General features: G+C 46.6%; 1 protein-coding gene across 2 annotated transcripts; it reads right to left on the bottom strand.

Moving 5' to 3' along the window:
- Positions 1-2,709: 2,709 nt before the first annotated feature.
- LOC147449629 (uncharacterized) lies at positions 2,710-12,583 on the bottom strand. Of its 2 annotated transcripts, none has more exons than XM_086522030.1 (3): positions 3,695-12,583; positions 3,479-3,624; positions 2,710-3,376 (listed from the first exon to the last, which is right to left on the bottom strand). In XM_086522030.1, the coding sequence occupies exons 1-2, from the start codon at positions 3,994-3,996 to the stop codon at positions 3,573-3,575; spliced, it is 354 nt and encodes a 117-aa protein (XP_086378156.1). In that variant the 5' UTR covers positions 3,997-12,583; the 3' UTR covers positions 2,710-3,376; positions 3,479-3,572. The 2 variants fall into 2 exon arrangements, with proteins under 2 accessions (XP_086378156.1, XP_086378155.1); XM_086522029.1 differs by having other exon boundaries at positions 2,711-3,376; positions 3,479-3,595.
- Between the last annotated feature and the right edge of the window lie 1,209 nt (positions 12,584-13,792).

Below are 13,792 nucleotides of genomic sequence, written 5' to 3' on the forward strand. Positions count from 1 at the left end.
ACACAGATGGAAGCTCCTACTCCGCCCTATACGGGCTCAAACGAAGCCCCCTTGCCCGACCCTACGGAGCCCACCATCCGACTTGCTCTATCGGCGACGGAGCAAGCAAGCCTTGCAGCACAGGTGGAACGCCTCCAGGCCACCTCTATCATCTGCAAGATTATCAACACCCGGCCGAGTAGAGGCAAGGTGTGCAATCTCCTCCAGGCCCGCCTTCTTGTGGGACGTTCCATTCCTCCCACGTGGTTACTTCCATAACAAGTTTGAGACTCTCGACATGGCTACTAAGGTCCCCATGGCCATCCGTGCAGTCAGGGATCGTTTTTGATAGCGACAGTGACAACATGGTTTCGACCCATCTTATGATGTTCTTGTCAAGGAAGCAGATTTGCCCATTTCCGTCTGCTTCCCTGGTTTGAAAAGAGAGTACCTCCCGCTTGTATCTAGGATTGGCTCCAAGATTGGGACAGTCTTGGAGACGCCGCACACGGAAGCTTCAGTCACTGCCAAGGCAGCGGGTATACCTAAAGTACAGGTTCTAGTTCGGGACACCCACCCTCTCCCAAAGGTAGTCCTTCTGCCTAGGGTGTGTGGTGGCTGGTTCTGCCAGGGCATGGAGTATTCAAGACTCCCGAACCAATGATTCATATGCAAACAGATGGGCCATCTTGCGAAGGCTTGTCCTTGGAGGAGAACTCGACATGTGCCACAAACTCAACCTTAGGAGGCTGGTCCAACACAACAGACAGAGATCCAAGGTACACGGGCTAGCACTTCTTCAGAGATGGGTGGCCAGTTTGCCGATGGTTGGCAACAAGTACAAGGTCCTCGTCGTCAGAGATAGGTTCGTCATACACTCCCCCTTGGTGGCCAACCTACGCCACACCAGCAACACTTGGTTCCTACAAGAAACCAGTTTGACCCTCTATAGCAGGATACGCCCAAAGAGTCTCCTTCCACCTCAATCTCGTCCGCCACCAGCTCCCCCCCCGCCTGCCAACTCCACAGCTCCGTCTCCTCCTCCCTGTCCCCCACGCTCCCCTCCCATCTCCCCCACTATCCCCTCAGCCTCGTCTCCTGGCTCGTCTCATTCCCCACTACCAGCTCACCACTTTTGGTGCAGGCTTCTCCTTTGCGTCATTCCCTCGCGGGCTGACCAGCTTCAACATTCGCCGACAATGGGACTTCTTTGACTACGGCTTCACGGTGTTTTTTAGCAACCAATCCCCTGACCTTGAGGCAGCTTGTTGTAGAGTACGTATTCTTTTTCTAGTAGCCCGGGGTGCAAAGACCTTAGACACAATGGTTGATTTCTCTTTCCCGTTGTGTGGCAGGGATCACATAGAGTGGGCTATGCACACAGTGCTAGACTTGCTCTAGGTCCACACTCTCTCATCACATAGGGGACTTGATACAGCAAGCAGTAGACACATTGTGGTATACTTCTTTGAAGACACTCAGAGTGCACCTTGATATGTATATATGTACATGAGGATACCTGGGCAGAAGATGTAGCACTATAGACTGCATGCTCATCTTGGGCATGGGTGGGACACTTCAGACACGCCTTTCTCGAGGTTGCTTGGATGCAGATTACTCCCCATCCAAGCCAGCCTCGAAGATTGCGAGGTTGGCTGTTGTGGCAGCATCGGTTTTCTGTCACTAACCCCATGAGGATTGTCTTATAAAAATTGTCTCCAAGTAGGCTCGAGTTCTCTCATCACACGGGGGACTTGGCAGTGAGAGACTTGCTACAGACCCTTTGGCTGCTGGCCAAGTTCTTTGTAACACCGCCTGATATTGTAGGTTGTAGACACATTGTGGTATACTTCTTTGCAGACACCCAGACAAGGCCTTGCTATGTATATGTGCATGAGGATACTTGGACACAGGATGTAACCCTACAGACTGCAGCTCATCTTGGGCATGAGTGGACAGTCACTTCAGACACGCCTTTCTCAAGGTCATTTGGATGTGGAATACCCCCCATCCAAACCAGCCTCGAAGGTTGCGAGGTTGGCAATTTTTTACGCCAGAGGGGTTAAATGAGACAGAAACTTCAAAGATGCCCAGTGAGCAGCGCAATAGATATCCTTATGCTTCAAGAGAATCACCTTTATGAGACCTGTATTCAACGTTGTGGACAAATCTTGCATAGCTGCTACAAGACATTTTGGTCAACTTCTTTTGGACATAGAGGCATCCAGGGAAGTGTATGTATGACTATTGCACACTCATGGCAGAAGGCCATTGTGGCATGGTTATAGGGAATGGCCATTTTGAGATCCCTGTTCCCCGTTCCCATCCTAATTTCCCGTTCCGAAGCCCCGTTCCGTGTTTCAGACCTGAGTATCAAAAACAGGGAATAGCATTTCATGCATGTTGTCGTTCCCCATTCCCCGTTTCGATTTCCCGTTCCGGGTAACTATGCATTGTGGACAGAGGTATTATTGTGCCACGCGGTCACTAGGCAGGTTCAAGGTAGCCTTGTGGGCTTCTTGAAGATTTATGCGCCCAACCATGCGAGTGTACAGGCTGACTTTGGTCACATATTGTGAAGTCTTTGCTTCATGCCAAGGTGGTTAGGTACACAGTGTTCGGCACAAATTCGGTACATACCGTACGTAGTCCAGAATAGATTGAGTTTTTTGGTACGTAAAATTTTGTACTTTTTTCACAAAGCCTAAAACTCTTCATACATTTACTTATGCATTCACCAAGACTGCAAAAAAGACTAGCAAATCAAATATAGACCATTACAAATGCCAAAAACTAGAGTTCACGACTCTAACCGAACAATGAAAACACAAAGCTGACCAATGTCTACAACAAACAGTGTCAGATGTCTGATGTTGTGGTCTCATAAAACTATGAGCATCAAAAAAAAAACATATTGATAATTTAAGATTGAAGTTTGAAGTCCTAACTCTAATAAGTACTGCAAACCACACACTGCACTCAAAGCTCATCATCACCATCAAAGGACGATAAAGATGATGATGAGAACATCTCTCCCTTTGAGGACATTGCACTGACCATCAGCCCTGTAAATCCTGGGTCCTCTAGACTCTAGTGGACCTCCATCATCCTCATGTGGATCATCCTCTTGCAAAGTCTAGATGAGACGCACAGACGGGTTAGCTCGAACCTGAGGCCTCCGCACTGGAAGCTTCTCAATCCGAATGCTCTCTCGCAGTGTCCTCAAGATCCGCACCCTCCTCTTGGAGAGGCATGCTCAAGGTCCAAGAGCGTGACTTGGTGACTCGCCTATCCACTCTCTATGACGCTTTCGCAGTATCTCCTGCCCATCTTTGATATGAGCATCTATCTCCTCTGTTGTAGGGTATGGAACCATCTTCACCTCCATAGGGTCCACCTACACCAACATTGACCGAATTCCGTAAAACTTTAAAGACACTTCAAGTAACTCAACCTAGTCTATCTACGAGCGTTTAGTGGATTGTAGCATGGAACAAACCTGCTTGGGATTGCCCGCCAGCTTCTCTATCTAGGTCGCGCTGAAGCGGTTCTTGATCATCGTGTGCACCAAAGAGTATGCACTCCAATTGCAGTCACAAGCACCAGTTGAACAATCCTGATGACAATGTATATAGAATTGCAAATCTATAGAGGGCAAAATTGCACAAGGTCAACATTTTAGACACAATTTCCAAACAAGTTACAACTTGAGTACCTGAAAGAAAATACGTAGAGCAAGCCTGTAGAGTTGTGGAAGACCTTGTCTTCATAGTTCTGCCACCAAGTGAGGGGAAGCTTGGTAGCCTCGAGTCTCACTACAACACTCTTCAAGAAAGTAGGACCCACGTTGTTCATGAAGCTCCACATCTCCCCATCTATGACCAATTCCTCATCCTCGTTGAACATGAGGTTGAGGTACTTTGAACGAAGGGTCAGCAAGGACATGTCTCCAAAAAGCTTTGGCTTTTTGTAGAAGGGATGGAGTAAGGCCGCCATCCCATGAATGGGATGACGCATAAACTGCCATCGACTATCCACAATAGCCAGAATGTTGTTCCGTCTCCAAGTTCAAAAAAGAAAATCATTCAATCTGAGATTGCCCGTCATTCTAACAAAACCAGCACCCTATTCATTCTTACCGCTCCAGAGATAGTGTCCTGCACGTCTCAATGTGCCCTCTCATCTGCATGAAGAGGTGAAGTACGAGACCAAGGGTAGCTCCCTCCATATCTGTCACGCGTAAGAGACAAAGAGTGGCTAAAGAGCCAAGGCGAAGCTGTGTACCTCTATCCACGAGGCTTCATCTAGAACCTTCCTCTGAATGGCCTTGGTAGGCTCCTCTCTAGCATGGTGCATTAGACGCCACTTGGATCCACAAAAATCTGCATAAGTGGGTCCATCAACCTTTACAGTCTCTAAAGAACAAGGTACATGTATGCAAACATGGTCTTCGAGGGTTGCACCATATCCAATGTAGTGTGGCTCCTGAGGATGGCCAAAGCTTGATGCTTCTTGCGGAAAAAAGTGGTCATCCTCGTTGCCTCAGACACAATAGGCTGAACCCAGAGCAATTTTTCTATATCCTCCATAACCAAGTCTAGGCAATGGGCGGCACATGGAGTCCAAACAATGCAAGGGAACTCCCTCTCTACCATCTCACCCATGGCCTTGCAGTTGCTAGCATTATCTATAATAACCAGCAAGTAGCCAAACAATGTAAAGTTACAAGTTTTTAATTAATGTAGACTCGTAGAGACACAAGAGGTGGTCCTCTTGAAATGGACAGCATTCTCCTTTCCCAACTCAAGAATGGCTTGACAAATATGTCTGTAGATGAACTCTGATGTCATCTTCTCACTTGCCTTTCCTTTCATCCACGGCTCTCAAAAAATACGTACCAAGGCAAGATGACACCAAAATGTTGATGATGTGGCATCTACGTACATCACTCCATCCATTAGAAATGATTTCTGATGGGTCTGCCACCCAGCTTTTATTGGGGGTGATTGCTCTAACAAGGATTTCTTTTTGCTTATCTAGCATACTTCTACGCATCTTATTATAATCCAAGCCAGTCCACGACTCTGTGTGGCCAACCTGTGCAATGGCTCTGACTATCCTCTTCCATTGATATGTTTCATAAACATTGATTGCAATATTGCACTCTACAAGAGTGCGAGCAATCTCCATCTCTGCTATCTTCTGTCTCTTTCTCACCCAAGATCGAGACTTCATGCATGAAGGCAATAAGGTCTGCCTCGGTGCATAGGTGGGAATTGTAAATTGGTCATCCCCTCTCTCTTCCTCATCATGCCCTGATACACGAGCTCTTTTCCTACTAGTGCTGGCACTGAAGGGCACAGTAGTCTGAGAGCCAGAAGCCATCCCTCCATCTCAATAATGTAACCAAAATCCAAAGTAACGCATCTTGCAAGGCATCCTGTGAAACCGAAGACCGCCTCGACGGAGGTGCATTGGATGCCGCCAAGAAGTGCTTTCGAATAAGGTCTTCCCTGATTTGAGGTGGGATCTTCTCACAGCCCATGGCAATGATTTGTAGTACCTATCCCTGTAAGATGCTTGAGAACATAAGTAATAGTACTCGTCTTGCCGTCCCCTCAATATTTGCAGTGCCACTCATCACTACACTGATCACATGGATGTGCATGTCCCACACTGGGTTGGGATTGTGAACAGGGCACACAATACCTGCACGAACAGTATCTTACTATCTGCAACCTCTTCAATCTGCAACAGTGCACACTGCAACCTACCTAAATTTGCCTCTCTGAGTCTCTGCACGGGAGCTACCTACAAGAACCATAGTTACCGGGGAACGCCCCCTAGCCCCCGTTCCGGCGTTCCGGGGGGCAGTTCCCTTCCCGAACGTTCCGGAACGTCCCGGAATGTCTGACGTTCCGGGTGGCCAATACAAACCGGAACGGCCGTTCCGGAACGTTCCGAAACGCCCCCGGACCGTTCCGGAATGCCCCTGGAACGGCCAACGGCTACAAACAAATTTGGCAAAAATTGAAAAAATTGAAGTAAATGTTTGGGCTTCTTTTGAAAGTGTGCAAGGCCTCAAGGACTCGTAAAATGCACCCCCCTCCCCCTTTCTCTTCACAAGCTAATCCTCAAGGCTCAAGCTCTCTCCCTCTCACTCTCAAGATCTCTCCCTCTCAAGACTCACTCTCTCAAGGCTCAAGGCTTCAAGCCTTCAAGCTCTCTTCCTCTCCCTCCCACTCTCTCAAATCTCTCCCTCTCCATCGCACTCTCTCTCTCTCTCTCATCATCATCTAGTCATAGCAAGGTTGAATGGTCTTCAAAACGAGTTTTTTGTGAGTATTAGAGTCAAAGCACTCTAAGACTCCTTGTATTTAAACACAAGGAGCTAAAAATTGCACTATTTGGGTGGTTTTTATACCTCCCGTTCCGCGACGTTCCCGTTCCGGACCCCTAGCCGTTCCCCCGTTCCGCGGGGATCCCGTTGCCGTTCCCGTTCCGCGTTCCGGGTAACTATGACAAGAACAGTGCACACAGTTGCAAGAACAGTATCTGCAACCCCTTTAATCTGCAACAGTGCACACTGCACCCCCTTCACACTACAACCCATCCAAATTCTCCTCTCTGAGTCTTTGCACGGGAGCTTCATGCAAGGACGAAAATCAGCCGCCACTTAGCGACAGCAAACGACTTTGAAAAAGAGGCCTAGCGGCTGAAATAGGGCATGATTTTTTTTTTAACCATCCATATGAATCCTACCCTTACGTACGGATAGGATCCGTACAACATACAGATGCAACCTTGCTCTTATTCAAGCATCTGAAAAGCCCATCCGTCGCATAGTGCCCTCAAGGAAGTCCCAGTCAACTCTATCGTAAAGTCGAGAAGCACCACAAGATCCTCTCTTTGGAGACAAGCGAGAGCAATCGCCTCCCAAAAGATGAAAATGTTATATACCAAGACGAATCCAAGATAAGCCCAGATTCACCCTTGAAGGAAAGTGCAAGGTATAGACCCATGGTAGTCACCCACAAGACAATATAACCATCAGCTCCATCATGCATAGTATTGAAAACGTTGTCAAGGATACTATGCTCCTTGACAAAACTCGTATGTGTCTCATGTATGATACTCTCAAGTAGCTACTGAATCCTCAAAGTTAGAGCCTTTGCTAGTAATCAACTCGACAGGGCTCCCCTCTTGCCCCCTTCTTGTTCCTCTTCTATGCCGAGACGATGAGTAGATTTCTGAAATGCCCTTTACGAATGCTCTCCCTTCGAGCACTCTCTGGGTCTGGCGCTTGCTCACGTAGAGAAATAGCCAAAGCCAGTGCGCGCGACCTCGTCACACGCCGATCAACACTCTCCAACTCCCTATGAAGCAGTCAAATAATCTCCTCCTGCTCATTTCTGATCTGCACCTCCACCTCCTCCATAACACTAGGATCTGCCACCATCTTCACGCGTGTTGGGTCTACCTATTGAAAATCGAGGAAACATTATTTAGTATTTACAAAGTACTCAAGGGTCGAGTGTATCATGATTCAATCATTCATGTGAAAAATAAAAGCGGACCTGCTTGGGTGTTCCCAAAGCGTGGTAGGCTCGCAGAAGCCTCATATTTGCTCGGCAATAGACTAACTTCTCTAATTGAGAAGTGCTGAAACGATTGCAGATCTTGTACAGAGGAATAAGTGCTCCAGTTGCGCTCGCATGCACCAATCGAGCAATCCTATAGCAATAAGCATTGAGATTTCACACTTGGTTTAATATATGGCAATATGTATTAAGTGGGCTCTGTCTGCGAGAGGTGCATCAATCTCCACTTCAGGTCCACGACTGTTTGAAGAAGTGGATCCCTCAATTTGAAGAGTCTCTGTAACACTAAATACTTATAAGCAAACTTGGTCTTCGAGGGCTGCACCATGTCAAGTGTATTGTGGCTCCTGAAGATAGCTAAAGCCTAATGTTTTTTGTGGAAAAAAGTGGCCATCTTAGTGGCATCTGTAACAATAGGCAATACCCAAGGCAACTTGCCTATATCCTCCATGAATAAGTCAAGACAATGCACAGCACATGGAGTCCAAGAAATCCGAGGGTAAGTTGCCTCAACCATTTCACCCATAAGCTTACAATTTGAGGCATTGTCGGTCACAACCTGTACCACATTCTCTGGCCCAATCTCCTCAATAGCTTTCTTGATGTGCCCAAAGATAAACTCACTTGTGATGCGATCTCCGGCCTTCCCTGCATCCACAACACGTAAGTATGTGCCAAGACAAGACGACACAAGAATATTAACGATGTGCCACCTACGAACATCAGTCCAGCCATCTGATATGATGGTGCACCCAAACTGCTCCCAACCTGCAACCTGGACCAAGGCCTTATCTATCAAAGTCTTCTGCTCATCAAGCACTGTAATGTGCATCTTGCTATACTCCATCCCTGACCATGCATCTGTGTGGCCAACATTAGCTATAGCTTTGACCATCCTCTTTCACTGCTCAATCCTCAAAACATTGAAGGAGATGTTGCACTCAATGAGAGTGCGAGCAATCTCCATCTCAGCAACCTTTTGACGCTCCTTCACCCAAGAAAAAGAGTTCGCATGCAAAGACAAGGTGCTGGGAAGATGAACCACCAAAATCCCCAATAAGAGCATCATGTGTGTGATGTCCACCTGTATTTATTTATTTTTTGGTGCTGGTACTTCCGGATAATTCTCTGCAATCAGCTTATCCCTAATATCCTGTGGTACCTTTTTGCACCCTCCACAGTTATTGGTCGTGTCAAAGCCTGTCAAGTGCTTGACGACACGAGAAATTATACTCATGAGCTGAAAATTGCAGTACTTGAATTGCCATCGTTGAGTGCTAGAACCCACTTGGCCTCGAGTGTTGATAATGCCGATGACATTGGTATGCTCCTTCCAGTACGGGTTGCATGGCTTAAGGCATGATGATTCTATTGCAAGCAAGACAGACACGAGTGAGAGAGAGAGAGAGAGAGAGAATCTATCTGCGCACGGCTCTCTTGAACCTGCTATTTCTCTACAGTGAACAATCTTTGCACCATGTGTTCAAACATCTACAAATAATCCCCTAAAAATTGCTCGCTTAAATGCAGCGGAACCCTCAGCCACGCCCAAGTCGACAAAAAAAAACAAAATAAGAAACACAATCGTACGGTACGGATCCATATAATGTGCATACGGTACGGATACGTTCCGAATATACGTGTGGCAACAATCATGCTCTCCGTCAGGAGGAAACTGTTTCATTGGAGCTCGGCACGGCTTTCACTTGCTAGCAAGGTTGTAGTGGCCAACCAAGTTCTCTTAGCTACTTTGTGGTACATCAAATCTTACTAGATTTTCTTGAGTTCTTGCATCAACCTATTGGAGCGATTGATCACGTATTTTATGTGACAAACTGATGACGTGTCAAAGCCCTGAAGAAGGGAGTCAACTTGCAGATGTGGGCCAAGGGGCCTAAACCCTAAGTGAAGAGGTAGAGCAGTGGGCCGAGGGGCCAAAACCCTAGGTGAAGAGGCAGAGCAGCAGGAAATAAAGCAAGGCTCACACACACACACAAGAACTTGCGAAGCAGGCTAATGAAATGGCAGATTTTCGAAAATCACGCTGGTTGATGATGAGGCACAACTGTACAGATTTTCGCTTTTCACGGTGGCGGTGCTGACATGGCAAGACTATACGGATTTCCGTAAATTGCGCTGGCAGCTTTTTGGCTTTGCTTTTAGACCAGATGCTTTGGAGTTTGAACGCATTTCATTGTAATTGCTTTTTAGGCCAAGGGCCTTTAAATATGAGGTTAGGGCTCATTCTCTCGCAATGGGCATGCTACCTGGCGAAGATGTAGAGTCTCGAGTACCGGCTTGTACTGTGTTGATGCAATATAAAGAAATACCGAAAGGGGCGCCAAGGTTTGGGGCCAATACTCTCTAGGGTGGAATTCCGCCACTCCGTGTCGCGTGTCGTCTCTCTCTCTCTCTCAGTTCAGTTGTTAATGAAGTGCTAAAAGTCTGTTCAGTTTGCTCTTTTCTACTGGCATGTGGTGCCCGTCTTGTGACATTTTATGTGGTCAAGGCAAGAGACACGGTCTCCTGGGGCCAAAGTTTCTTAGAAGGTCATTATTGTACCTTGCTCTTAGGGAGGGTTGGGGATCATCGACCCAGCATAGCAGAATAGAGCCCTCCTTGGGAAGCTCATTGTGAGAGGTCTCCTACCAACGGTGAAGCCCTATAGGAGTGGTTGCTTGTAACAGACTTGGACACCAAGTCTAGAATCTGTCCGCGACACGAGAGGGAGAGAGATCACTTAAAATACTTCACAACTTTAAATCACAGTTCAATTCAAGACGACACATCCCGGCGTAGTTTCGTGCCCAGAGGTATTGGCCCCAAAACCTGGCGCCCCTTTCGATATTTCTTTATTATATTAAATCTTAGGCAAAGTACAACTCACGTAGGGGTCCTTTGCTCTCAGACTCTGCGTCCAGATGCTCTGAGAAGGGAGGCCCCTAAGGGTCCTTTTGTTCTTATAACAAACTGTTGACGTGTCAAAGCCTAAAGAATGGAGCCAACTTACAGATGTGGCCCAAGGGCCTAAACTGTCACAAAGTGATGACGTGGCTGCCCGAGAGCACAAACCCTAACCCTAATTTCTGCCAAAAACCCTAACTGTTGAAACCCTAATTCTGAAAACCCTAACCCTAAAACCTGCAAACCCCATTTCTGGAAACCCTAACCCTAAAACCTGCAAACCCTAATTCTGAAAACCCTAACCCTAAAACCTGCAAACCCTAATTCTGCTGCCAGAAACCCTAAAACTGCAGAAACCCTAACCCTAACCCTAAGGGCAGCACGGAGATTTCCGCGTTTTGCGCTGGTTGATGACGTGGGAGGCTGTACAGATTTCCGTGATTTACGCTGGCAGCTTTTTGGCTTTGCTTTTGGACCATAAGCTTTTGAGTTTAAAAGGCTTTTTACTGTAACTACTTTTCAGACCAAGGGCCTTTAAATATGAGGCTAGGGCTCATTCTCTGGCATGCTTCCTGGAGAAGGTGCAGAGTCTGGAGTACCGGCTTGTACTTTGATGATGCAATATAAAGAAATACCAAAAGGGGCGCCAAGGTTTGGGGCCAATACTCTCTGGGGTGGAATTCCGCCACTCCGTGTCGTGTGTCATCTCTCTCTCTTTCACTTCAATTGTTATTGAAGTGCTAAAAGTCTGCTCAATCTGTTCTTTTCTATTGGCACGTGGTGCCCGCCTTGTGACAGTGGTATCAGAGCATCACGTGTGTGCTTTTCTAAAAGCATACCGGTCCTACAAAAGAGCAGATAGAGCTACCCGGACTTATTAGCCACTCCCACCCTTACTTCATCGCGGATCGAGCGCGCTCCCGTCTTCACCACTCATGTCTTACAGGGCATAAGCCATTAAGATCACTTGCAAAAGAAGGATCCCAGATTTCTTTCGAGTCATTGTTTTTCTCAGAAGCACTGCCATGCAGATGTTGATGTCTATAGCTACCAAGCCACACACTTCCAAGGACTTGGAAAGCTTTCAAGAAAATTTTTGCCCGAAGTTATATGGTTTCTGACATCTTCCTTAGGAGTGCAACTTCTGGCAGAGTGGGGTGTCCTGAAATGCTTGCCATGGAAACCCTAGCAGATCATAACTTGAGATTTCTCGACATCTCTCAGTAGATGTCTCTTCACGAGCAGGTGACCTTGGAGATTCGGTGCGATTGCTATCTTGGGACTACCATCGCCACCAAAGAAACACTGTCTGTCCAAGAGCTGATGGACCATGTTGTGCTCGGCTACGGCCTTACGGAATGAACCTAACCCTAAATTTGGTGCAGGTTCCAGGATGGAAAGTCAGTCGACTTTTCGAGCTTGACTGATGTCGAGATTGCTTTTTTAAGTTTGAAATCTGTTTGAGAACTTGTTTGGTGATCCTGTTTGGTGATCCTGTTTGGAATTTGTTTGAAATGGATGGTATCTATTTTGAACCTGTCTTGGTGCCGATTTGAATTGTTTGACTCTGGTTTTAATATTGGTTTCAATGATTGGTGATTTCACTCCCGGGTGGAGTAGTGAGAAATTATGTTTGAGAACGCTTGTTCATACTCATGGCCCGGACCCTTGTGGTTATTTGCGGGGGTAGTATTGAATGATTGAAAAGTGTTGTTTTTACTCATGGCCCGGACCCTTGTGGTTATTTACGAGGGGAGTATTTTTGTTGTTACTCATGGTCCGGACCCTTGTCGTTATTTGCGGAGGGGCTCGGGAGTATTGAATGATTGAAAAGTGTTGTTTTTACTCATGGCCCGGACCCTTGTGGTTATTTACGTGGGGAGTATTGTTGTTGTTACTCATGGCCCGGACCTAGATGGTTATACGGGAGGAGTATTAAGAAGTCTGAGTAGTGGTTACTCTCAGCACCTCCAAACGACGCAGGTTGTGGTCTGGGGGGCGTTCGGTTGTAAAAGGCCTCTCATGGCTCGGACCTTTTTAAGTTATTTGTGGGAGGAGTGATGAGGGAGTCATTGAACAGCTCATGGCTCGGACCTAGATGGTTATTTGTGGGGGGAGTGTTCATCGGCGACTTTATGTTTCTATGTCTTGTAACATGCATATGTGAGCATTTGTGTTGCATTGTGATGTGCCAACCACTGAATATTCCTAATTGGATGAGAGCGCCTGGGTATGTAATTTTTTTGTGCATCAAGACACCCGTGGAAGATCAGTACGGTCTGGGTGTGATGGCTAATTTTACTACGCCGGAATATCAAGAGTTCCGATCTGGACGAAAGGAGAAGCTAACTCCTTGATCAAAAGAGCACAAAGGAGAAGCTAACTCCTTGATCAAAACAGCCGAGAGGAGAAGCTAACTCCTTGATCAAAAGAGCAGAAAGAAGAAGCTAACTCCTTCATAAAAAGACCAAACTGATTGTCCCCCGGAATGACCCTCGGAAATTTTTGAGCTAACTTGAGTTGTTTTGCAGATATGCTGACATCGCGGACAATTACTCTCTTTCAAGAAGGGGAGATATAACAAACTGCTGACGTGTCAAAGCCTAAAGAATGGAGCCAACTTATAGATGAGGCACAGGGGCCTAAATTGTCACAAAGTGATGACGTGGTTGGCCGGTAGCACAAACCCTAACCCTAATTTCTGCTAGAAACCCTAACTGCTAAAACCCTAATTCTGGAAACCCTAACCCTAAAACCTACAAAGCCTAATTCTGAAAACCCTAACCCTAAACCTGCAAATTCTAATTCTGTTGCCAAAAACCCTAAAATTGCAAAAACCCTAACCCTAACCCTAAGGGCAGCAAGGAGATTTCCGCGTCTTGCGTTGGCTGATGACGTCGCAGGCTTTACGGATTTCCGTGATTTACATTGGCAGCTTTTTGGCTTTGCTTTTGGACCATAAGCTTTTGAGTTTAAAAGGCTTTTTACTATAACTGCTTTCCAGGCCAAGGGCCTTTAAATATGAGGCTAGGGCTCATTCTCTGGCATGCTTCCTACTAGTGTCACTGATGTCTCTTTGAGCTTCAGGGATACTGAGAGCTAATAGTATTCTACTGTATGACTTTATGAAATGGAATTCCTGAATATGAAACTGATTTGTTCTTGACTTGTTTTTAAGTGCAGGAACTAATAAACGAAATGACTGCAGCATTTTGGTCTAATTGATCTCGAATAGACATGGTTGCAATAAGGGTTAGTCAATCGGACATCGATGAGGTCCCGACTTGATCTAGATGCGATTGCTAGCT

This window comes from Adiantum capillus-veneris, chromosome 10 (assembly GCF_014529385.1).
Source record: "Adiantum capillus-veneris isolate H3 chromosome 10, ASM1452938v2, whole genome shotgun sequence".
In the NCBI taxonomy this organism is placed as follows: domain Eukaryota; kingdom Viridiplantae; phylum Streptophyta; class Polypodiopsida; order Polypodiales; family Pteridaceae; genus Adiantum; species Adiantum capillus-veneris.